Source organism: Alligator sinensis, unplaced genomic scaffold (assembly GCF_000455745.1).
Source record: "Alligator sinensis unplaced genomic scaffold, ASM45574v1 scaffold505_1, whole genome shotgun sequence".
Classification (NCBI taxonomy): domain Eukaryota; kingdom Metazoa; phylum Chordata; order Crocodylia; family Alligatoridae; genus Alligator; species Alligator sinensis.
The window spans coordinates 2568966-2594846 of NW_005841940.1; the positions used below are offsets into that span (position 1 = coordinate 2568966).

Genomic DNA, 25881 nt, shown 5'->3' on the forward strand with positions numbered 1-25881 from the left:
AAACCTAAGAACTACTGCAGATGACAGATGATAGTGGCTCAGTAGTTCCTCCAAAACAATTGACTACTTGCCTGCATTTGACGTTTAACTTTGAAATTAAAGGTGGTGTTGGTCTGGTAAATTAAGAGTTTGCTAGACCAGGGAATTTTATCCATTACACACTGTCACTTGCACTACTGCAGCTTGAAACTGGTGTAAAACTGCACTAGTACAAAGTTACAGGTTTAGTCTGACCCATGTGTAGGGACCTACTGAAATTGTGATTTTGCAAAAATCTGGCAATGCCTACAAAATCCATGAAAGAAACAAACTTACTGAAAATAAAATGCCGGCTTCCCAGAGAGAGCCAGCAGCCCCAAAGCACTGCAGTCCAGGCTGTGTAGCCGGAGTGGGAGGGGGGGGTTGGGAAGAGCAGGGCTGCTAGCACAAAGGGGAGCCCAAGATGGCTGCCAGCCCTGCCCTTCATCACTAACTGGCTGAGGGTTGCCTGTTATGCAGCTCCACCCCTCTCCACCAATCAGCAGTGAGGGACAGGGCAGGGGCTATGCAATAGATGCTCTTGCAACCAATCAGTGACAAGGGCAGGGCCACTGGAGCCCCTCAGCCAGAGGTTGGGGTGGGAGGTGGGGCTAGAGGCCATCACAATCTTCCCGCAAAAATCGGCCGTCCACCTCGAGTTGAGTAGACCTCTACCTGCGAACACTCGGGTTTGTACTGATCCATCTAGTTCCATGCCTATAGCTGGGGCCAATCCTTCTTCACTGGCTTTGAGAGAGGCCAGAACAAGGCAAGTCTGAATTTTTAAAGGAGCTGAGATTCATGTTGAAGGCATTCTTTGTAGATGGTGTTGAATACAAACGTATCACATAGATTATGGGTGGTTGGTGCCCCAGGGCAAGCATCAGTGAACTGAACAGTGAACACCACTTACACAGGGGTTGGAGGATAAAGGAAGGTAAGTAGTCAGCAGAAAGCAATTATAGGAGACCTACTTAAATCACAGAGAGATTAAACAATTTCTGCGAGTTGGTCGCAGCACAAAGTGCAAATTCTGTGAACATTTCCTGGTTGTGCACTGCCAGCCCTGCCACTCAGCACTGATTGGCAGAGAGGCCCCAATGGGGAAAGAGGGATGAGGGGGCAGCTGCCATCTTGTTTGCTATCCTTCATGCTGTCCCACCAGCAGGCACCTAACCCCCAAGGTGGGCAGCAAGGACTGTTGGATCCCATAGGGGAGCCAGCTTTTTATTTTTATTAATTTTTTAGTTGATTTCACGGACAAGCTTGGATTTTGCAGTTTCTGCCAAATACATAAAATCATGAATTGAGTAGACCCCTAAAATTTCAAAATATGGCATGTGGTCCGACAACACAGAATAAGCAACTTTATATACCCGAGGAAGACTCCTCAAGACTCCCGAGGGATAACGGGATTTACTGCACATGCATAGGAAGTGGCAGGAGAAAAACCACCCCCCAACCCACCCACCCACCCCAGAGCTTTCCCTGCAGGATAAATGCATATATTACATAGCACTCTAGACACAAAGCTTTCACTGAAAAACAGATCTGCAATGTTCAACTTACTTTACTGACCAAGAAAGCCTGTCTCTGTTACATCCTGTTATGTGTACAAAAATTAAACTGATATCTTAGTTGAGGAATGGGAGCACAATTCAGACATTTTAGAAAATGCTGGAAGAAATGTCATAAATAAATAATACTCATCAGGAATCCATCATTGAAACAGAAGGTAAATAATATTTTGTGATTGCCAAATTAAAATGATTTAAAAGGTAGGTCAACTTTTAATTTATGCAAGAAAAATCATATCCCAGAACTTAAACAAAGAGACAAATTGATTTTACTGAAGATATGAAATGCACGTAAGGAATAGAATGAACACAGTAAAAATCAAATACCTTGGTCTTTCTGCAATATTGCTAGGCACATGACAGATGCATGGGCCTAAGAATTCACAGCTTTTTTACCTCAGCTTAACTCTAACTTTTAGAATGTATATTGGCCAAAGGCCTATGTAGCCTGCTCTATTTGCATGAATGAATACTGCATAGAATTGTATCATCCATGGAAGTCTGCCCCTGAAGTCCATATTATTCACTGGTTTCCATTTGTTGTGATAAAATGTTTCTTGTTCTTCTTAGGTGATCTGCACTACCATAAAAAAAAACAACACACACACACACACAAACCACAGTGCATTAAAATAAATAAATAAAAGCTATCCTATCACATTTAAGGGCTAGAAAACACAGCATACTGTACATTAGGTTTATGAAAACAGGGGCCAAATTAGTGAGCAAGACAACACGGAGCACCTGTTGTGCACATATTTCTTGTCTACTTATCCTGACCAATCTCTGTGTAAAATCCATTCACTCATTTTTCTACTTCTGTGACCTGGACTAGGTTCCATCAGCCCTTGGTAGTGATGAAAAAGTCTACCAGCTTCCTGGCTGTACTTTGTTCAACTTTTAAGTACAACAGCAAACAGTCCGAGTAGCAAAATGGGCCCAAGGCATAATGCTTGGATTTGAACTGATATATAAAAGTGATATTTGCATTTCACTTTTGGTCATGGGCCCATCTCTGTTCAGGAACCATGTATAGAAACAAAACTCTTCCTCCTACAGAGAAAAAGTTATTGCTTTTGTACTGTATATTTCTGCTTTATATAGTTAAAATTCTTTCTACGATCTTTGCCATCAAGGTATCCTGCACTTTCCCTGATATTATTCATTGGTGTTCAAAGATTAACTAATAGAGACAGCGTGAAGGAAGTTCAGGACAGTTGGCAAAACAGAGGTCTCCGAAACTGCATGTTTGACAACACTGTCTGAAATGACTCAGTTTTTGAGGAGACGAGAAAACAAGCCTGGATTTCTGCTAATTCTTTTAGAAACAAGATGAAGGTTTGTTTGTTTTTGCCTTGCATCTTCATTGCCTTTTCTAGAAGTAGTAGGACGGAGAGACATGCAACCCTTTCAAGCCAACACTTAACAGAGGCAACAGTGAGTATATTTCAACTTTATTTAAAAAAAAATGTTTATTCAAAGCTTTGCACTGGACAAAAAAACACCTCCCCACAAAACAGAAAAATTCAACACAGCAAGTTCTATGCATTTTATATATGCAGCTTTTTTTGCATGTTTGCATTCATTATTTTACAAAGTTAACATTCAGTAGAAAAAGTTGCTGTTTGTTACCATTATTTTCCCATATAAATAACTGTGGGCAATCCCTCTGCAGATAGATAAAAAACACTGTGTGTCATTCTGTAAAAAACAGACATTACTGAAATGGTACTGAAATCCATAACATCCCCCAACACCACCATAAAAATGTTATTTAACCCTCTGCCCAAAATGCTTTAGAGAAGGCATTAGAGAAGAGGCCATAAGACATTGCTGGAAAGTTTATCTTCTGTTCTGCTCAAGCCAACAATCTGGTAAATTATCTTTTGTCAGGCTTAACAAGAGTGAAATGAGCACAAGATGGAGGCCAAACTGCCCACACTAGAAACCTGATTCCCTGGTTAGCTGTCACAGCCAAGTTTGGATGTCCTGTGACTGGGCCAGGAAGCTGAAACATTCATCCACTTTCTCTCCAGAAGGCATAGAAAATTCTTGATGCCATGATAAACTTCTGCTGGCTCAGCAACTTCCTCCCAATCCACTCACTTTAACTGGAAGTGGTAGAAATGTTGAGCAGTGGATAGATCATGATATACACCTAGAGACCAGACTTCAAATTTCCTGCAGGAAAAATTAACAAGGGGGAAATGCTAGAAGACAGCTAGAGAAAAGTGAAATTCCCTGTGGAAGAGCCACTGCGTTGGCTCCCAAAGACATGGTTTGGAGAAGTAGAAGTAGAGAGGCAAGTTACAGCTTACAACACTGCTGTTTTCTGGAGTTTAAGGGTGACAATGTAGTCCAGATGAGCTTACTGGCTGGAAATCAATCATTCTTTCTGTCAAGCACCATGATAAAAAGAATGGCGAGGATTTTGAAGGCAATACCAGAGGTGGTGGTGGCAATGAAGATAATGGAGATGAAGGATACAATGCTGATGAAGATTAAATGGAAGGTAATGCCAACAGACGAAGATGGCAGTAATGCTGGCAACAAGAAGGCTGCTTATATGGTTGGCGTTGGCGATGACCACAATTCATTCATATGTCCATATAGTCATCATCTTCATCAGTGTCACTCTCCAGTGAAGACTCTTGACTTGAGGTCTCTAAGATCTCCAAAGCTGGCTGACAAAGGCTTTCCTTCTTTACATTTGCTGCAGACTGAGCAGACAAAATAGCGGACTGATCACCCCCGCCACAAAAAAAAGAAGGGGAGGGAGAGAGAGAGAGATTGCTGAATATTTAGGAAAAACTGATCAGAGGGTTTAAAATCAACTATCTGGTCTTCAACATCCATAAGTCCTCTTATTTGTATAACCATTCATGCAAGTTTGTGGTTCCATTATACCTTTCACTAAGCTTCCCTATAGCCAGCACTCATTACTCTACAGCAGGGGTTCCCAATCCCTGGGCCGTGGCAGGTTGGCTGACTGACTGCAGCATGGTTGGCTGCCAACCATGGCTCCTTCCGCAGGGCCCATGGTAGCGCAGGGTTTGGCCCACCCTCCCACCTGGGGGATGGGGTTATCCTTACCCATCTTCCAGCCGGAAATTCTGGCCGTGGTTGGCTATGACAGCTGGGCCGTGGTTTGCCAGGCTGCGGCATAAAAACTTTGGGAAGCCCTGCTTTAGAGCAAGAGCTTTAGAACAGATGTTCTATTCCCCCTATGACTATTTTGTTCTGTTGCTTTCCAGGAATCTTAGTAGTCCTGCAAAAGCTATGAACTCCTCAAGGCACCAGGACTGTGACAGCCGTATGCTCACTCCCAACCAACTTCTTTTCGTGCAATTCTTGTAAGGGAAGCTAGGATTTTATATCCTGTCATGAGCCGAGGTCTGAAGTCATTGTTCCAGTAACAATTTTCTGTTAAAGGAGGCAGAGCTTAAGTTAAAAAACCAACATTTTAAAAAATTTAGTTCTAAAATTACCTTTAATTTTTGTTTGGTTTCTTCTGAGATGCTGCCCTTTGGAGAAAGGAGGGTGGGAGTTGGTGGAGTGACAGTGATCTCAGGTGGAAATTTGGTAATGGATGAAGGAATGAAAAGCTTTGGCATGTTGGGCAGAATGCGGGTTTTTACTCGGGTGCTGTCTGCCTTGCTCTGCTGGCTTCCCAAGGACTGTGAACTGGAGCAGAGTTCCAGCTTGGAACTGGAGGCTGAGGGGAAAAGAATTAGAAATAAAATTTTAGGGATTATCCAAGTTTATATATGCCACAGGATAGGAAACAGCAATTTGGTATACGGCTTGCTGAAAAGATCCTTTTGCTAAACACAGCAATTTTCTTATCAAGGCTCAGAAACAGAAGTAACAAGGGGAGAGTGGTAGGAGAGCAAGCAAGCAGTGACACTTCCAGGATGTCAACAGCTCAAACTTTCTATTGCAGATAGGTCATTTGACAATGCAATCTTGTCTCAGACATACCTGTGGAATGCTGCTGCAACAGTTAATTTCTTAGCCTATAGTTTTGACCTGGTCACCTTTCTTTGTAATTGTCTATTGGTTCCACCTTCACTATTACAGATAATATAATATACTTGCCTTCATGTTCTAGCCTCTTCACATCTTCTCTCTACCCAACAGGTTATACCTTAATCACTGTCAAGGTGCTGACTCCCATTTTCAGTCAACCCACAATACCAACCTCTGTTGTTCACAAGTTAAACTATCTAACAAACTCTGAACTTTCTTCCGCATTGTCCCTTGCACTTAAGCTAGGTTGATAGATATTTACAGGGAGCTCTTATCATCTTCCTTCAAATCCCTCCTTAAAACTCTTGTTTCTTGATGCCTACAAAAAAATACCCAACAGGTTTAAAGCACTGCTGATCAAGCTGACCATTCTATTCCATTGTCTCTCTGTACTCCCATGCCTGACTGTCCATCTGCTGTTTCTTGTCTTATACTTAGATTGTAAGCTCTTTAAGAAATGGATGGCATTTTTGTTCTATGTTTGAACAGGATGTAGCACAATGAGGGCCTGATTCATAATTAGGACTAAGCACAATTGCAATACAAGTAAATAATAATTCTGCAATACTGAACTGTATAAGAAGTTGTCTCTAGCTACCACTGTATAGAACCATAACTAATGCCCTGCCCCCTGCCAAAAAAATCAAGTTATGTAAAGTAGCTGCACTATGCCAGCCTTTCTAAGACGACAACAAAGAAGGATGTTTCCATCTTCTCTTCAAGTTTAACACTTACAGTTTTAGACACTTCTAAGAGGCTGGGCTGAAACCTACGTGCTCTTAATACAACAGAGCAACACAAAAACTGACATTCTGGGTCACATGCCAGGTCCTATTAAGGCATATTGCCATATTTCCAAGTAGGCTAACCACTTCACAGAAACATGCCAGAAATACTGCAGTAGGTAGATGCAAGATAATGCAAGTCTTAGGTAGGCTTCAGCTTTATTTCTACTGCTGCAACACCTAGAAGCCCTAATTATGGATAAGGGCCTTGTGGGCTAAGTAACATACAAACAAAACAAGATGACACTCCTTACACCAATTGTTAGCTACTAGGGATTGGAGTAAGCCCTGCAACCAAGGCTTTACATTTCTTCCAAAACTCTTTTTTTCAAAGGCATTAACTGTTAAAACTCAGGATCTTCTTGTTTACCATATACATGTCCTCTCTGAAGCTTACTGAAAACATTTTTTAACAGCCAATTACTCCAGCAATATACTTAAAGAGTAGAGCCATGGAAAAAACATGCTAACAAGTTACTCATTTTGTTTTCAAATATATCTGGGACAAAGAAAGAATCCCCTATTAGTGGAAGGCCTAAGCGTGCGTGTATGTGTAATAACTGCTCTGAAGTAGGAATGCTGCAGACCTTAGTTGACCTCAGTAAACTCTTAATTTAAAAAAAAAAAAATCTTTAAAGAGCACAAACTACACAGAGCAAGAGCCAGGTACTACGGTGTTTTTTTGTTTGGCTATGCTGCTATAGATATTTAGTATGAGAGTCCTATACCAAAGAGAATTATTGAGGGACTATGAGGCACTTCTCCAGGAAGCTGAGATATTGCCATGAATGCCTGTAAACTCTGGAACAGTTGACTAAAAGGCAGAGAGAAGGCTGGGAAAAAAATATCACATACTAGAGCACAGTGCCTACAGATTAATGTGTTGCCCATTAAACGAACAGTTTCAGCACTGAAACTTGTACATAGATTTTTTTGAGCTTCTAGAGAATCATGAAGCATTCTTACCCTGGGTACAGACATGTCCTGAACTTGTGCTGGTCACTGATTCCGCTTGCCAGCAAGCAGGTTCAGACGGAGCAACTGTAGCCATTTTCATTTGTTGGCAAAGTCGAGACTCTTGCTGCTGAAATCCAAGCCCTTCCAGCTCTTCTTCCTCTTCATTAACAAAAAGGAAAAAAAAAAAAAAGTCACAGATTAGAGACATTTTGATCCATTTTGCAACTCTTATTTCTTTTATGCATTTCTCACAATTGATGGACATTTACATCATCGACCTACCTATGCATTTAAACTGAAATGTAACTAACTGAAATAAAATACAGTCAATTTAAAGTCATTTCAATGCCTGGTAGTACCAACCTAAACTCCAATTTCCTTGAAGCATTTTATAAAATTGGATAAAACATTCTAACAAAATCTTTTTTCTTCTTTTTTAATTAATAATGTAAAGTCACAAGGATTTGCCAAGTATAAATGTCTGAACATATGCAATTGACCATGAACTTCCCGATACCTGGAAGCAGGTATAGTCTTCATAAGCACCATCACACAGACAATGTCAAACCAGAATAAATTTACTGGGACTGTACAGAACTACAGTTCTGATCCAAGATATCAGCATTTGGATTGTGGGCAAATGACAGGGACATTTCTATATAGGTATGTACTGTATTACAAATGGTCTTTAAAGTGAGCACCAAGAAACAACAGTAAATTTAGCTTGGCTTAACCAACTCTGAGACAAAGTGCATTCAGGCTTCAGTGGCAAGTCTACATATGTTTGCTAATGCATTTTTTAAATTCTGAAATTTCTGCGTTCTGACATACGAGTTTAAATGTTTACAACTCAGATCTTCATGCTGTGTTTGTACACTCTTTCTTAGTTTACTTTCTATTAGAAAAATATTTTATTAAATGCTCTATTAAATAGTCGTCTTCCAGACAGAGCTGCAAATTCTACCCGAGGTACAAATTTTTACTGACAAAAAAAATCCTAATGATCCCAAAGGCAGTCTGTTTTGAGAAGTGTAGGCTGAAACAGTTGTAAGCTTTTTCCGATTCACTGTTTAATAATAAAGCTTACTACAAGTGTTATCTGGATTATCTGACCAACTTTCCAAAAAAGAATATTTATGACAATTTCTCCCAACCTAAAAAAAAATGACTTTTCCCTTGAAATGATGAAAAACATTTTTCCATCTGCACCCAATACAATCGAGACCTGATGATCTGTCACATAGATCTCTCACTGTCCGATTCCTGCTTTTCCACCAGAATTTTGAAAACAGTATGCGTTATGGATGAACAACCTGACAACTCTACTAAAAGGAACAAATGGTCCAGCATTCTTTCCCTCTTGTCCAACACTGTAAGGCCTCACATGGATGTGTGTCCAGTCTTGGACAAAGCACTTCAAGGGATATGAGGAAAGAGTTGGGGAGTCCAGGGGGAAAACAGGAAAAGTGATTTGGAGGCCTAGAAAACAACACACAAAAAAAAAAGGTTGGAAGAGCTAGGAATATTTAAGCATGGAAAAGAGAAGACTAAAGTGGCAGGGGGGAGTGGGGATCGGATAAAAGTCTTTAGACAAAGAGTTGTTATGTATAGACCCATGATTCGATATTGTCTGCATCTACAATGGACACAACAAGTAGTAATGATCTTAAATTGCAACAAGGGAGATTCATAAAGTTCTTCCTAAAATCCCATCTAACTATGATTGTGGCTACACACTGGAACAAACAGATTACTAGAGAAAGGTTGGGAAATTTCCATAATTACAAGTTTAAGTCCATATTAGAAAGATGCTCGACTTGAATGGCTTAGATAGGGATCTTCTTATTTTAAGCAAGGGACTGGACTTGATGACCTCCTGGGGTCCCTTCCAGTCCTATGCAATTATGATGCTACACGTTAGAGAGAAATATAAGTTACTAAACTTTTTAACTGGATTCCCTCTAAATAAGCAAGCTGTAAATCCTGTAATCTATATTAAATTGCAGCCTAGGAAGAGTTTGCAAGTGGTTGGTTGCTGAGCCATAGCAGGGGCTTAAATATTTCAGTAACCAATTTAAAGTTTACCATTCATTTACACTAAGACTTATGATTTGAATTATTGCTTAATGATAAAATAAGTATACCTTTTACACTGATTTTTTTTGGTTTGATTATAAGGTGCATCACTGCTTGAACTGATTTGCTCTGTTTTGATTCTAAGTATGTTATATCATGTGACCCCATTGATTGGTTCTTCTAAGCAATCAAAGTCTAGCCTGATGCTGCAAGCTTGATGTACAGCTATGTTTTATTTTCAGTAATCAGTAGATCCACACACATCACTGCTTTCTTTGCTTTTGATTTTATTGGTCTTGCAGATCCATTTCATAGAACAATGCAATTTTATTTGAATAAAAATTAGATGCGTCAGTTTTTCACTTTTAAAAGGAAAATAGGTGAGAAGGCATACTTCTGAATTTTTATTCCTATGCTTCTGGAAACAGTATTTGTTAATGTAAAAATTGTACTGAAAGCCCCTGCCTATCAAAGTGAAGAGGCATGGTCAGGTTAATCAATCAGTAATTCTACTCCCAGAGGCGTTAAATGCGTAGTGATTAAATCCTGCCCCTGGATTAGCTCAAACTCTTAATCTGCCTGCGACTTTTGTGCTATGGTCATTTGAGATCCACATGGTTTTTTAGTTCAAAAACCGAGTTTATGAAAAAAAGGTTAAAATTCTCTCTTAAATATAGTTACCCTGTGGTCCCAGCACATTCAGGGTTAGTCATAAATTTATCTACCAGTTTCCCTACCTGAAATTGTACTAGCTGATATTTTATTTAATATAATGTACTTAAGTCTTTAAATCTTTTTTTCTTTACATAGACAGAAAAAGCAAGACAGGATAAACAGAGCGCCACACACACATACAAAGTCAAATTTTATACTATTTGTCTAAAACAGATCTCAGAAGGAAATATCTTGATATGTCGTGTTTGTGGAATTAGTCTAGATGAACATAATGTCCTAGTTCTGCTAATAAAAACTTTCCCCAGGGAGGCAAAAACTGTACTAACTCATGAACCACAAAATTCTGCATCAGCCCAACAGCACAAGAAAACAGGCACAGCACATTTTGAATGTGGTCAGAAGCTCATCTTTTAGTCTTGGTCAGCCACATCTTTCTATATTGCATAGCACTCGTATCAGTCTCATACATTTTCAAATGTTAGCATCATAAACCTTGCTGAAAAATAAAGTCAGTTTCTGAAGACATTAATGAGATGCACCAGCTGCTTGTCTCCAGGCAGAAGATGGGACAGGGTACTTTAAAGATTTATTTAGCACTCAAAACCTAAAGTGTAACTCACAGATGTTAAGCACAAAAGGAAAATAGATTTGCAATGCAAAAAAATGTTAATATTTACACTGAAAAGTTCATCTCTATTTCAGCAAAATGGAGCCGAATATAAAAAAATTAGCTCCCCCCCTTCCCAACAACTCTCTAATATGCATAACATAATATACATAATAGAAAGAGGCACATCATACCTTTCAACATCTCCCTGCTTTAGTGAGGAAGAAAAGCTGAAAACAATTCAATGCAACAACCTACTCCAGCTTTCCTCTCCAACCTCTTTCCACTTGTTGCCAGGGTAACCAGTGTTTGCAGATGCCTATAGCGGGCGCCTGAGTTCATGACTTCATCATAGTTAATATTCTCTCTCACCGTCTCTCTTTATACAGGGAATACATTAGATACATACACCACACATTGTACACATAGATTATACAATTCCTGTGAGTATTTTTCTACAAATATCACAAGTTACTTTGCTATTTGTCATGTATACAATGGAAAAAAATTGATTTTTTCTCCTCTCCATTTCACTGATGTGCAGAAAGTTTAAAAACAGTGGAACTGTAAGTCATAAACCCATGCTCTTTGTACTGAGTACTCTCTCATTTGATTTGTTTGGGCTGTGCATTATGTCACTTGATTTCCTTGCACTGTCAGGTATTGAAACACCAGCATTATCATGTTAATTAAATGTGTTAATCAGAATTAAACACACAACTTCAGTCATTTACAAAAACCGACAAATGCTAACTGAAAAGGGGAAAAAAAAAAAGGATAGTATGACTAGCACCTTAAACACATGCATTCCAGCTGCTGAAGATGGCAACTAGATGTGGTAATATGCAAAAAGGCAGATTAAGGACTTAAAGAGCAGAAGCATCTCACCCTAGAAAAGACTGAAGAGCCAAAACTAAAAACCACTGTACTTTAAAGAAAAAAAAAGGAAGATTGGGAAATTAAAACGTCCAGCAGCTTCAACTTGTTAAACAGGCAACCCAAAAGAAAAAGAAACACTAGACATATTGTCAAAGGAAATATAATGCTACAACATAAAAGTTCTGTAACACTTCAAAATATTTTAGAAACAGCAATGACTCAATTTTGCAATTCTTAATGGTTTGATAGTACTTATACCATTTGTCCCAGTGATTTCAATTAGTTACTTAAATACGAGTGTTATTCTGCACAAGCAATAGTCAAAAGAAACGTGAAGCATTAATCAATTCACCATGAAAGGTAGGCAGGTATTTCTGGGTGCCTATAGACGTGCTCTGACACGTTCCAATTGGAACCTGTCACAGCAGACTTGATTAATTGGATCTGCTCCACATTCTAATCAAAATGCGCCAGTGTAGCCTCATCATCATGTGCCTTAAGCCCTCCCCACTTTTCAAAATGGCTGCAAGAGCACTTTAACTAAACCTTAAGCTTTAGTTAAAGTGCCCCCTGTCCATTTTGAAGTGCAGGGGCTTAATGAATGTGATAGTGAGCTCTTTTAATTAGAGCAGCTGTCTGGGAACTGTTCCAACTAACCCCCCCACCTAAACATGTGTACTGGCAGCCACTGTCCCTACTTTTTTGATGGAGACTGACACAAGGCCAGGTCTGCTCTCTGCTACATGGGAATAAACAGAACAACAGATATATTTTGTCTGTTAAAACTTTTTGATCTCTTATTTTAAGTGTTTTTGAAAAATAAAACATGGTATTCACTCCCCAGGATTTAAAAAAACAAAACAAAAAAAACCAAACAAAAACCCAACCAATTAAAGTGGTTTGCTAATTCACAGTGGTCTCTGTTACAATGACCAATTTAGTAGGTGCAAATAATTTTGAGAAAAATCAGATCATATTGGAGTACAAGAGCAACTTTTCATTTGTAATCTGTTGCCTATAAGTTTTATTTAACAGCTGTCTGGCAAAACTTATGTCATTCCCTTCTCTGATGTTTCATCCTTCCTTGACTGGAGACCAATTAAGCACAGGAGAGGTTGTTAAAATGGCTGCTTTCATTGCTGAGAGTTAAACAGAAAAAGGAGGAGGTATTTTAAACTAATCTTAACCACAGACTAAATCCTCTCAAAGGATTCTGGGGACATCAAGAGATTGTACTGTGCATTAGGGGAAACACTAAACTTAACTTGGTGTACTTCCAACAGGTGATCAGGAGAAGAAAGAGAATATAATATGCTTGATGATGTGATCAGCTAGTGCTGTCAAGTGTGTGTGGCAAGAGGCAATTAAGAAATCCTTCATAAAAACAGGGAAAACTCTACTGACATTCATTCAGCAGTAAGAGTTCTCATAGGCATGGATTACAATGGAAGAGACCAGGGAAGTGAGAATACCAAAGCCAACCCCCATGGAAGTGACTGCAACAAGGATTAAAGAGAATCAACCTGTTTTAATGCTGCTGGCACTAAATTGCATCTAGAACAATAAAATCTGACCCTGGAATCTACAACCACCAGCAGAAGAGATAGATTGCTATACTCTGAAAAACCCACATGTTTCTGTGGTTGTAATTAGATCCTTAAAAAAAATATATACTAGGGAGTTTTAGAAGTTGTAAATATATAAATCATTGTGCCTAACTCAAAACCCGGTAACCTATCATCAGATCCGGATGGCAGAAGGAACTGGGTGTGACCATGGCTATTCAGAGAACTAGAAGCAGTAAAGAGTCATGGTGAACACGTTAATGTATTGCATAGCATACAGCAAGGCAAATGCCCTCAGTGGAGCATGATATTATAGACTTAGTGAGTTCTTTGAAGTACTTCCCACTCTGTCATCTGCATCATATGTCAGTCTTTCAAGGATCCAGCTGCTATCAGGTTGTGCATCAGTTGAACAACTCAGCCATGGCGTGGAGTACTGCAAGTCAGTGCTAACAGAATCTGATGCAAGTGATATAGAATTAGGTGTCCTCTAAGTTAGCGTGCCCATTTTAGTCCATGTTTGTTTCACAATCTCCCCTTAGTGCAATATAGAAATATGAACTGAACAAAATGGGGCGATACGGAATCTTTGACAACTCCGGAGGTAGAATAATAATTGTCCATATGGTAGCTCTCTACATGGTGATTACACTCCTCTGACATAGTTCTCATATGCCCTGTTGCATATTTCTTCCCCACATCAGGGATGCAATGCTGTGTCATATTAATATGGTATTAATTTATGTCTAAGACCTGCCATTATAAAGTGTCCTTTATGCTGAGCTTCTGCTGCTAGGTCAATATTTCTACCAGCTCTCTCTTACGCCGAGTCAACCTTAGCACCAGTTTTTTCTCCATATCTCTTTTCTGACATTCTCACACAACCCAAGCAACCTTCATGAACCCTCACTGGATATGTATTTAAGCAAGTGGGCCACAGAACTTGTTTCTCAACTTGTTCCACTGTTTCTAGGTAGGACAAGCCCTCATGATCAGAATAGACTATATACACAAAATTCCTGTTGCAATACAGAAAGAAATAACTTACAATTTTCTAGTTTTAGCAGTTATGTCACAGCCAATAAAAATTTGCTTTGTATGCAAGTAGAAGGGTCATCATGTTTAGAAGGAATGACCAAGGCAAGCTGCAATAACTCCATGTATCTGGAAGTGATGGACTGAAAATTTTGGAAGATTCACAACACAAAAGTACCATCACCTTAACATTAGTAGCTAAATTAGAGATAAAAAGTAATGCAACTGATGAAGCAGGTAATTAAATCTCAAAGTCCTCTTTGCATTCTGCTTTAGTCTCCTCAGGGGGATCCTGCTCTTTTCCATGTACTGGAGCATTTTTCATGCGAAGTGAGAGAGATAAGAATAGAACGTGGTGCATTCTACTGCACATGGTAGAATGTGCGGGTGCGGGCAGTGGGAACAAGGCTCGTCAAAAAACCCTCACAAAGAGCAGATTTTACCAGGTAACATTTTAACCTTCAAGGTAGTTTTTACACTGACATTCAAATGGACATTAACTTAGTGGGAGAGGACCCTGATCTTTCCTGCCGTCTCATTTTATATGCTGATATAATGGAATACTGGTTTCAAACAACATCATTTACCTTTGAGTAATTCCAGTGGTGAAGAATCTTTTCTTGCTATCCTGCACTTCCCAGCCCAGACTGGTGCTAGTGTTTTCCTGCCCACTCTCTGTAGCAATTATTGCTAGATTAAGGAATGGAAAGGGAGAAAGATTTGGGGGGGGGGGGGGGGGGGGGTGGTTGATGAGGGGTGGGGAGGGCATTTTAGGGAGAGCACACACACAGAAGATTTTCAGAGATTAGAACAGTACAGCTACTGGAATGGTGCGACAGTGCTGGAGAGAGTTATCCAAGTTGTCCTATTTTACAGTTCCCCAGAGTCAATTTTACACTGAGCTAAAGAGGCTGGCAGCCCAAGTGCATTTATGCTGAAAAGCAAGAAGTTTTCCTACTGTAATTATCATCATTACCACCTTGTTGTTGGACTTCATCATGCTGTAGTTTCTATATTGGTTGTTGTACACCAGATCCAAAATCTCATTAACATGTTTACACAGGGAATGACTGGCAGAGAACCAGAACTGCTTGGAAAACCATTCTGTAATCCCTCTCTCAATGAAGTCATGGAGAATTACAGCTGTTCATCTTTGACAGTGAATCCTCTAAGATGAGCAAACAGACAGGGATGGGGTAAGGAAAATGATAATTAAGAAGGAATGCAAAAAGGAACAAACTGAAACAGATTACTTGGAAAATAAGGCATGAGAGAGTTTATATAGGAAGAGAACTAATGGAGGAAAGGGGGAAGGGAGGATAAAAACTTGGATTTTAAAAGAAATTAAGAAAAAGAGGTGGGGTGAAAAGGGAGGAGGAGAAAGAAGAAAGCAGCAAAGGACACTGCTGTAATTGGCGTCTCTCTCAGCTAGAGAAATGACCTGTCAGGTAGGTCTGAGATCTAGAAAGCCGGAAATGACATGCACTCAGCACTGAAAATGAGAGCGTTATAAAAAAGACACTTGATCTTCAGACAGGCAGTTTCAGAGAATAAAATGTTGGCAGCTGGAACTCCCTCCTCCCACAACCAGAAGATATATAAAAGCAGTGAAAGAAGAAACAACAATTAGAAGCTTAAGAAACCCCTAAAAAGTACAGGGAATCAAAAAGGTTAAAAAGTGTTCCAGTCACTGCATGGTGGCCTGGGAAATTGGGGAGAGGGAAGTGTGTCAGAATTGCTTACGAGTTTTATGTGGAAAGCAATGACACACAGGAGCTCTAGCCTGTATTGCTACCTCTCTGCTCAGTGACTGCATAGCAACTGTGAAACATGGAGGTTTAGGTTTTTTCCTCCTTTGGGTATAGACCTAAATTATTACCTATTGAAAAATCCTACAAAGACATTCCATAATACTATGAAATACCATTCCTGAACCTTATGGGCAACGAAAATCTAACACCTCCACCCCTCCACCACACAGATGCATAGGATCTCTCCATGGATCTGTGAAGAAGGAAAGCGAGGTGATTATAATGCGACTATTAGTGGCGGATGTTAAATTTCAATTTCATCCTGTACTCTGAGAGATTAGTTTATTGGAAAAATTGATTTCTCCCTGGTTTGCTCTTTGCTGCTGATGCATTCAGAAGATTATGTGGATTTAGCTGCTAAGGCTGATTACATAAGAAAAAAAATCATGTACAGTAGGTATGTGTGCATAAACTGTACAAAGATATGAATTTACAGTACAATGTTACTTTAACAAAACAGTTTGAAACTTGCCTGCAAATATTTGTAGTCATTGTTAATAAGTAGATTCTAATGTCTCAGCACTACCTTTACACTATCCTCAACTGTCGCTTTCTACAGTGCCTAGACATAGAAGAATCCATCTTAACTATAACGTAAGAGTAGTTTGGCTATGACTCTTAACATTAGCCAAGTAAAGCTTGTTTTTTCTGATACACAATAGAACTTAAATCATTTCTGAAAAAAAGCATTATATGCTCAAGTAATGCAGGCTTTTCCCCCCCCGCTTTAAATCATTTTACTCATATAGTCCCCAGTGTCTTTGCCCACCAGCTTTGCCACGGATAGCCAACAGGAAGGGGAAAAAAAAAAGTGAGAAAACTCATTAAATTCTCTCCTTAACCTTGACCATCTGTGTAGGACCAAATATACAAGACAATACCCAAGAAATTATATCCGCATTTCGCATCTTTAAATTTCTTACCTGACCTCTGCTCAGTCAGCCAACTGCACTAACATGCCAGCAATCTCAGTCTTTTTTTTTTTTTTTTTTTTAAACACAACTGTCATATTTATAGTTAACATGGGTCATCTCAACTAAGACCACCATTTGCAGGTGGCAAGATATGAAAAATAGTATTAATAGTATTTTACGAGGCCAAATACCTTAGACCTTCTTTCTGAAAGAGTGATTCTCAACCAAAGTGCCATGGCACCCTAGGGTGCCATGAGATCAAACGCAAGGAGATAAGCAGATAAAGGCAGGCTCAGGCTCTCCTTGCCCGTCTGCTCCTCCACCCTCACTGCCTGGGGTCCTTCTGCAAGGAGGTAAGCATTGTAATAAATAAACTCATTTTTGATATAGGGTGCGATTTAATTTGCAAAAATTATGGAGAGGTATTTGAGTCTGAGGGGTACACCTCTAGTCTAAAAAGGGTGGGAACCACTGCTCTAGAACATGGCATAGACATGCCAACATGCAGCAAAATATGTATCAGTAACTTATCAGTTAAAGAGTTTTTCACTATGTTATATACCTCCAAACACAAAACATGTGGCAGAGCTATCCAGGTAACAAACTTCGTCAAAAGAATAAGACTGATGTTCTTTTTTACACATTTGACCAGTAATTCAATTCTAACATTTAAAATGTTTAAGCCATTTAAAAACAAACAAAAACCAGTTCCTATTTCTTTATATCAACCAGTCTGAGAAAAGCAGTGCATTCTAGGTCACCTGGGACCTGGAAATCCTTTTCCATTAAATACCAGACTTTTTATAAGCAGACAAGGTTCATTGGGTGAATCCGATATCTTTTATTAGATCAACTTAAATGCTGTTAAATGTGTACGTCCCTTTCAGAACTGAGTTGGGACTTAAGTTTGTGCTTGTGTTCTTTTGAGTGTGACCCAGACATTCAAAAATGGGGCTGGGAATCACAACTCTGCTACTGACTCGCTATGTGGCCTCAGTCCAAGACAAAGGCAAGGTCAATAGACAAGGCAAGAAAAAGTCAAGACATTTTCTTTAGAACAGACTTACCACGTGCAAGGTAAGACATGCTGGGAGCAGTCTCTACACTCTGGCTCTGGAGATGCTCAGTGTCTTTATTTGGCTCCTGTGGTTGTGGCACTGATGACAATGCTGAGGAAGAGGGAGCTTGCTTCGGTTTGGAATGCAAGTCATTCAGTCTCAGTAAATTTTCAGAAGTCACAGCATCTGGGTTCACTGAAGTGGCATGCAGTGTTGCTGGAAAGAAACTCTCTTTGCTGTCCTTTATATGTTTTGGGGTTGTTGGCATTTCACCTGTGGACTATATTAGAAAAAACAAGACAGACAGTGAAAAATGTGTTCCAGTCATCTCATATGCTACTTTCTCAAATCGGAAAATATAGACAGCGTGATGATTTTGTGTACTAGGCAAATAACCTCTCGTTATGAGCATAAAAACTAATTATAATACAACCTTTCGCCAAACAAGTGCATATTAATTTGCTGTACTCTACAGTATATTTAGCAAACTATCACCTTGAGCATTTGTTCATATTCAGATTTAGTTTTATTTAGCAGCTACTTGCACATACACACACGCATGCGCATGTGCATGCAAAGTCCCTCAGTGTAATTTTTTCTGCTCAACTTCTTTTAACCAAACACGAATTTCAGAAAAGTTCCAAATGTCTATGAAAAGAAAGCAGCTCTGTCAGTTAAAAAAAGACTTACTGGCAAACTCTGAACTTAGGGACAGAAATTACACAAGCTGGTGTAGGTGATCAAAAACTAGTTCAAATTTGTAATACAACAGAAGTTCAGCATGCATAAACTGCTCTCAAAATGTCCGAAACCAGTTTAAGATAAGCTTGGATGGAAGTAGTATCAGACTTAACTTGAATCTGGAAGGGACCTGGGACAGAAGTTCAATAAGCTGATTTAACTTAAATCAGTTAGCTCACAGTCCCTCGGCATCCCAGGATGTTTTGCACCTCCCCTGTAACCACCCCCTCTCAGGGTGGGTGGGTTAGCCGTGGCCCAACCTGTCTGTTCCAACTGAGCAGGGAAGCATGCTCCAGTAACCCACTCCCTGGCTTCTGGCTTGGGCCACTGCAGGCACGTGGCTGCATTTCTGGAATCAGAAGTGAATGTCTGTTCACTTGCTTATCAGTTCAACATGTGTAGCTTAGACTAACCTGTGAAGACTGAATCGATTCAGTCTCAGGCTTTTTGACTGTCTGTACTTACCAAAGAGAACAGACTGTTAGTGGTTTGGGAAGTTGTGTCCTTCAAATCCCCAAATTATTAAAAGAAAATACTATGTGATGATGTGAACAAGAGAGAAAAATAAATTCAAGAAGCACAGGAGAGAAGAATATATTTGTGAAACAACAAGAGATGCCTATCCCAAGATCAGCAATTGTCGATTGCTGCAGCACAGCTGAATAGTGTCAGTATCCAGCTCAGAACATTGGTCTGGATGCTCTCTTGCCTCTGCACCTTTTAATATTAAGAGTAAAACATCAGTATCAGGAGCTGGGCTCTCATCCAAAAAGCAAAATCAAGAATGCAATGCACGGCTATTTAATTATATACCCAAGAGGCAGAAGAGTAATTTAAATCTATCAAGGAATTTAAAGACAAACCAAATAAAATGAAAATCATCCTTACAATCCCCTTCAAAGTCACAGATCACACAGCCTTTGTATTCTAACTGGTCATCATTAATTAACATATATTATGTTGTAACAAACTCACTAGATGGAGGCCAAGTTGTTCAACTGTCTCATTAACCCATGGGTACAGCCTATATAATGGAGCAAGAAGAGCTGAGGTTTATTCCAAGGGCTCCATGTTATCCTAGGACCACAGATCTGTTAGTCTGGTGTGAAAAGCAGCTGAACTCCACTGTCAGACCCCAAAGAGAATCTAGGCTAGTGAATCAATAATACATTTGAAATTCATTACCGGGAAGCACTATTTATACACTAGACAAAGCATCTTTTAAACGTATTTCTTTACTACTAGTATCTCTATTTCAAGGATCAGACCCAGTGTTTAAGGAATATGATTTAAATCTCAATACCAACATATTAAAAAAAAGCTATATTTACACAATAATTGCAGTAGTATATCAAATAGAGCTTATTCCATCTCTGCTAGTGACCAATTTCTGATGGTTAGGAGGAAGAAAAAACCCATGATTTGCTTTTATGCAATACTGTAACAGACCAAAATTTATACATTTATACCATGTCCCAAATTCTGAAACTGCTCAAATGAGGTCTTTTCACTTAAACAGATGAAAATGTTAGCACAACAGTCAAAGGCATTCAGAGACTGTTAAAAAAATCCCAACTGCATTATTAGCACTAAATAAGGAAAGGAAAGAACAGAATTACAAGATTTGGAGACATAAGAAAAGACAACAAGGGGAGAGAGAAAACAAGAAAAAAAATGGAAAGAAAAAGGCAGATGGAAGGACAGTCACAGTTGGGGATGGGCATGCAGCCCAAGGACAGGACTCAAAATGCACACACACGCTGGGCCAAACTGACAGCTAATTAATCTGAAGTCAGTAACACCCATTCATTTTATTGGTGGTCAAGTCTGTCAGGGCTACCTTGTGAGATGTGGGCATGCAATGACATGAACAAAAGCATGTTTTTAAATGCATGTGGACCAAAACATAACAGCAGAAAATATTGAAATATGGCAGCCACTGTGTCTTGACTAGAACCGATATAGATATTTGTGCACCATTAACAACTAAGACTCAAATTCCTAGCAGATAAGGAAGTGTGGCCCCTTCACTTGAGAGTGATAATTAATCTTTGCTTGAGGTTTTAGGTAATGTATCCAATAATCAGTTCCTATCATAGGGCAATCTTTTGAAATACATCTGCTTGCAGTGCAGGGGTAGAAGTGCATCAGCATATAGTGTTGTCTTGTCCTGGTATCGATCTAGTAATTCTATTCACTTTTCTACAAGTTTAACCTTTACTTTAAAAAGTTTCTCATTCTTACATCTTCCAATTGTAACCTGATGCAGGACTATTTAACTGCCTCTGGAGGTACAGACAGATCTCCTTTAAACCAACAAAAACTGAAAAAAGAGGTAACGGCAGAAGACAACTGCAATGACTTTCCTCTGCTGATGACAATGAGGGCAGGGAACTGTCTTCGAAACAAAGACAAAAGCATAAAGTATCTTAGCCTTATCATGACAAACCTTGTCATTCTGCAGCTTCCTGAGAGAAGCTGAAATCTGCAGTGTGCATTTTATTGACTGGGCGGCACAGGGAGTTTCAGAAAGATCAAAATTTAATAAACAGGAAGATGAAAGAAGCAAAAAGTATAATACGTGTTAAGGATGCATTGCTTGCTTTAAAAAGATTTGGTTTTCACTGTAGAGACAAGAATTCTGGCACTTCTATAACAATAACTTATGTCACTTGCATAATGCAGGTGTGTATGTTCCCACCAACTATAATATTCATCAAGGTATGTGGAGCCACATCTCTTTTTATGTCATGCAGGTGACTGCCTAGGAGCAAAACAGAGTGGTCTATTACATTCTGTCAAACCTTAAAGTCACCAGAGAAATAGTTGTGAGTTCACTGAAACCACTACATGTCTATCAGTTTCCATAGCTGGTAACATCCAGGTACAATAAATATCCAAGTACGTTAACAAGAATAAAGAGACACTCAGGAGGGAGCCATGAAGAAAACAGTTTTACATGGACCCCTGCCCCGCACATCATCAGGAAAGTATCAATGACATTCTGCATGTGTGACTTACATAACTGTTGTCTTCCTAGGTCTTAACTATTTCCCCCTCCTCATACTCCATAGAAAACAGAATTAGTGTCAAGCTTCCACGTGTATTTCATGTGGTTTCTGAGAAGAAGTATGAGCTATTTTATTGTGGTACAACAAGCCAATACTCTAAAAATTTCTTCTCTGTTCCACCACAGGATGTACACTTGTCCATTTTCACCACTTTTTAAAATGCAGGTAAAAGATGTTTTACTTTGTTCAGAGGCTTTAAAAAGCCATATGGGTAAGGGCAGGGAAGGGAATGTGTCTAAATGCAGAAGCCAGATACATTACAAGGTCAGGTTCCTTCTCCCTGGCAAATTTCAGGTTCAGAATCACCCAGGTAGGAATGGTCTGGGCTCTTCTGTATTATGGTAATAAGGGTGCCAGAAATAGATGCACAGAACTGAAATGAGGGAGGAACACCCTTCCCCCAAAGATATTTCTGTTGGGAACCACTGTTTTCCCCAGTAGAGACAGGACTCCCTTGTGGGCTTTTGAGGACTTAATGAGCTGCTAAACAGAAGGATATGAAAGATTCTTTCTTTTGCCCCATCTCTACCATAAAACACACATGGAAAAGCAAGCATATCCAGGGGATTAGGATGATGTTCTGTTAACCTGACTTGTAAATCAAATAACAAAAGGGAGGGTGGGAAGAAGAAGTACAATTTGTCAGTGCTTACTTGGTACATTCCATTGGTTATATTTTTAAACATCAAAAGGTGTTCAAGTGCTATAGAATCCAAGAACAAAGTTTAAATGAATAAAATGCAGTTATGCAGCTCTGCAGACCTTTTTTGGGGTTATGTACATCTAGGAGTCCAAGTCAGACTATTCCTATACTCTTACAGCTACTGGAAAGTTCTTCTATCATCTCTCATTTTTCTCTTGGACTCTGTGGGTGCATCTATACATGCATATTAATGCAGCAATAAACTTCAGTGAATATCACACCAGAATTTATTATTCCCAGGTGCCGCATTTACACATGCGCCCAGGACTGCAGCACATTGAACTGGGCTAGAGCAGCCCCGGCTGGCAATGGGCTCCAGGGGGCAGCTCTGACCCAGCTCAACGTACTGCAGAGTGGCTGGCTGGGGCATGAGGGTGCTTCAGTGCAGGGCTAGCCAGCAGGAAGCCCCTGCACTGAAGCACCTTTGTGCCCCAGCCAGCCAGGGGAACATCTACATGTGCACTGCTGCAGACAAAAACTCTGCAGCAGAATAGTACTTGTATTTACAAGTACTACCCTGCTGCAGAGTTTATCAGTTTCCTGTGGCCTAATAGGGCTGCACATGTAGACTGAGACATTTACTGCAGAGCTAATCAGACAACTCTGCAGTAAACATCTCGTGTAGATGTGCTCTTGAAGTCTTAACCTGCTTCTTCTACGAAAGAATCATTCAATTCCATGGGAGAAGTAAGAGCTATGGATAAGCTGTTCTTATACATGAAATGGGCGCGCACAGCACAGAAGGGGCAGAAAAGCTGTTACTGGCAGAGCGTACCATTGAGGAAAGGAGCAGAGAAAGATAAAAAATTCTCGCAGAATATATAATGGGAAAGCTGTTCAAGCAACATTTTTTTTTTTTTTTTTGCATTTCTCGGTAAGATAATTCAGTGTGGAGGCAACAAAAGCTGAAGAAATGGAGCACTGCATTTTGGCTAAGGCAAGAGATTCATAAATATTTACTACCAGGACTATATTTCTAGGTTTTAAGGAAACCATAAAAAATAAAATACTCTCAAGAACCACTATCTACATCCTGGAGTGTAGTGTTTTGCCTCAAAATATAAATGCATGAAACAACTCTGGAGCAAAGATCAAATCTATATCTTCTGACTGCAGGAAAAACTGTTTTGCAGTGTAGGCAGTGAAAGGATTCCCAACAGATACTTCTTAATTGTAGCAGTTCTTAGCAGCATGGGCAAACTTAATTCACTTTCGAGTCTTAAGCCTAAGAAGTTTGGTACTCTGAAATGAGTTGAGCATGGTTTCAGCTTTCCAGTTTCTACACACCATTCACTTTCGGGAACAGTTCCACCTAGAACATGTCACAAACACTGGAAGCTATCACACACAATGTTTGATGACACCACATTCTACTACATTACTACTACTATTTCCACTTAGTATTCTGTCAAATTAATACCAAAATCCATTCACATTTTCTTTCCACTTCATTGAAAACTGATGAAACAAACCTTTTCTAGAAGATTGTTCTAATATGCAACAGAAGAGGCAATGATACCTGTAGTATGACTAGACTTGGCAGAAGTCTACTGTTTTTTTTTATTTTGATGGCTGAAATCAATGTTTATTTTTAAGCATTTACTTAGACTTATTGATTCAAATTTTCAAGACTGCAAAGTTAGGGGAGTTTTTCCATTTTTATCTATTTGACATTCACACACAGCAGCCACTGCAGGAGCTGGGAGGAGGGTTGGAGGGGCAGGGCTGGTAGTGCCTGGGAGTCCAGTGCTGCTGGCTCCTCGCTCTGCCCAGGTCCCAGCCAGGGCAGAGGCCAAACTCCTGCAGAGTGAGGCCCGGCCTCTGTGGGTGTTCATTCCCTGCCCTGATCACACAGAGGCCAGGCTGGGCTCCACAGGAATTTGGCCCCTGTCTTGGCTGGGACGTGGGCAACCCCCCTCCCAGCACAGTGCAAGTGTACTTACACAGAACCCCCTCTATCCTTACCTCCGTCCTGGATATATATATATTTTTTGTCTCCTTTATGTATATTTTGATGGTTACCAACAGAAATTTTTCCATCGGTCTGTGAGTGTCAGGTAAAATCAAAGTTTCTTAAGAATAATGCTGATAGAGGCAAAATGTTAATAAAATTGCACAGAAATGCATCTGAATCCTATTCCAGCCTAAGCAGGTCTCTCCTGTTTGGAACAGGTAGATACTCCATGTTCCAATAAAAAAATGTTAACAAGAAAAACAGAATTATCAGGCCAAGAGGTGAGGTAGTAGGGTGAAAAAACACTAATAAGTAGAAAAAGGCAGAAAGTGACTTTTTTTTTTTTTCTTTTCTTTGCGTTAACGATCGCTTTCAGCAGCAGGCTGAGGGAGCAGAGCTGTTAATTATTTGAAAGTGCACCTCCAGTATAGAGCAAGGGGGAATGCCATGGCAACTGGCAAATGCAATAGCAAGCAAAGCGGTCACCCTTTGGTAGGACTAAGATCATAGAAGAGCTCGTCCTTTTGTCCCTCTTCTCCCACCTCTTTCTTCCTCCTCCTCTCCTGTCGTCCTTCTACTGCATTAATAAGACCTATAGACAACTCAGGAAAAACACTTTCAGCTCTGTAAGCAGTGTCTGACGTCTTGATGTGCAGGAAGAAAAGAAAATAAGGAGAAGAAAATTAGCAGTATGTGGGTGGAACAAAGGGGGGGAAAAAAAAATGAGGCAGAACTAGAGATGATTATTTTCCAATTATTTAATGTTTCACCTATCTCCGCCCATCCCTAGGAAACTGCTTTTAAAAAAGAGCTTTTAACAGTTTACTTCACAAATCAGCAGGTAAAAATGTGGGAACTGAAGAAAAACTGGAGGCCTAAGCCAGTTAGAGGAGGCCACTCACCAGTTTTTCCTCACTGAAGAAAAAAGAAACCCTACCAACTTGTGCGACTGGGATGCTGACGTTTTTCCACAGCAGAAAGAGAAGTATTCCACAGCAGTTTTAGCTTTGCCCATGCACAACAATTTCTTCCATTCCTCCATTCCAAATAAAACTTAAGTCACTTTGACTATAAAAGTCTAATATAGGGGCTGACTATTGGTCAACTATTGTTCTTGCAATTTGAGAATATTAATTTAAACTGGAGCATCTAAAAGTTGGAGTATACTGTAGTTAGGAGCTGCCCATTTCCAGGAACAGGGAAATTAATATTTTCAATTTGGTAAAACAACAACAACAACTCAGTTCTTTTTCCATTATGAACAAGGCTGAAAAGTAGAACAGAATGATACATCTTTGTTATACCATCTTCCTTTAAGAAATATTCATTGTACTTTATTAGAGAGAGATCCAAACCTGTCACACCACTATATGCCACGCTGGTAGTCTTCCAGGAGCTTGGAAGTCATACCTAATTTCCCCAATTT

At 39.7% G+C, this 25881-nt stretch overlaps 1 protein-coding gene across 1 annotated transcript in view; it reads right to left on the reverse strand.

Annotated features, from left to right (window-relative positions):
- Positions 1 to 3048: 3048 nt before the first annotated feature.
- CABIN1 (calcineurin binding protein 1) overlaps positions 3049 to 25881 on the reverse strand; it is a 210814-nt gene continuing 187981 nt past the window's right edge. The window contains exons 34-37 of the mRNA XM_025199243.1: positions 17996 to 18266; positions 7376 to 7525; positions 5084 to 5310; positions 3049 to 4336 (exon numbers count right to left, since the gene is read on the reverse strand). Coding sequence (XP_025055028.1) covers positions 4193 to 4336; positions 5084 to 5310; positions 7376 to 7525; positions 17996 to 18266 — 792 coding nt within the window. The 3' untranslated portion in view covers positions 3049 to 4192. The remainder of the gene's footprint in view (positions 4337 to 5083; positions 5311 to 7375; positions 7526 to 17995; positions 18267 to 25881) is intronic.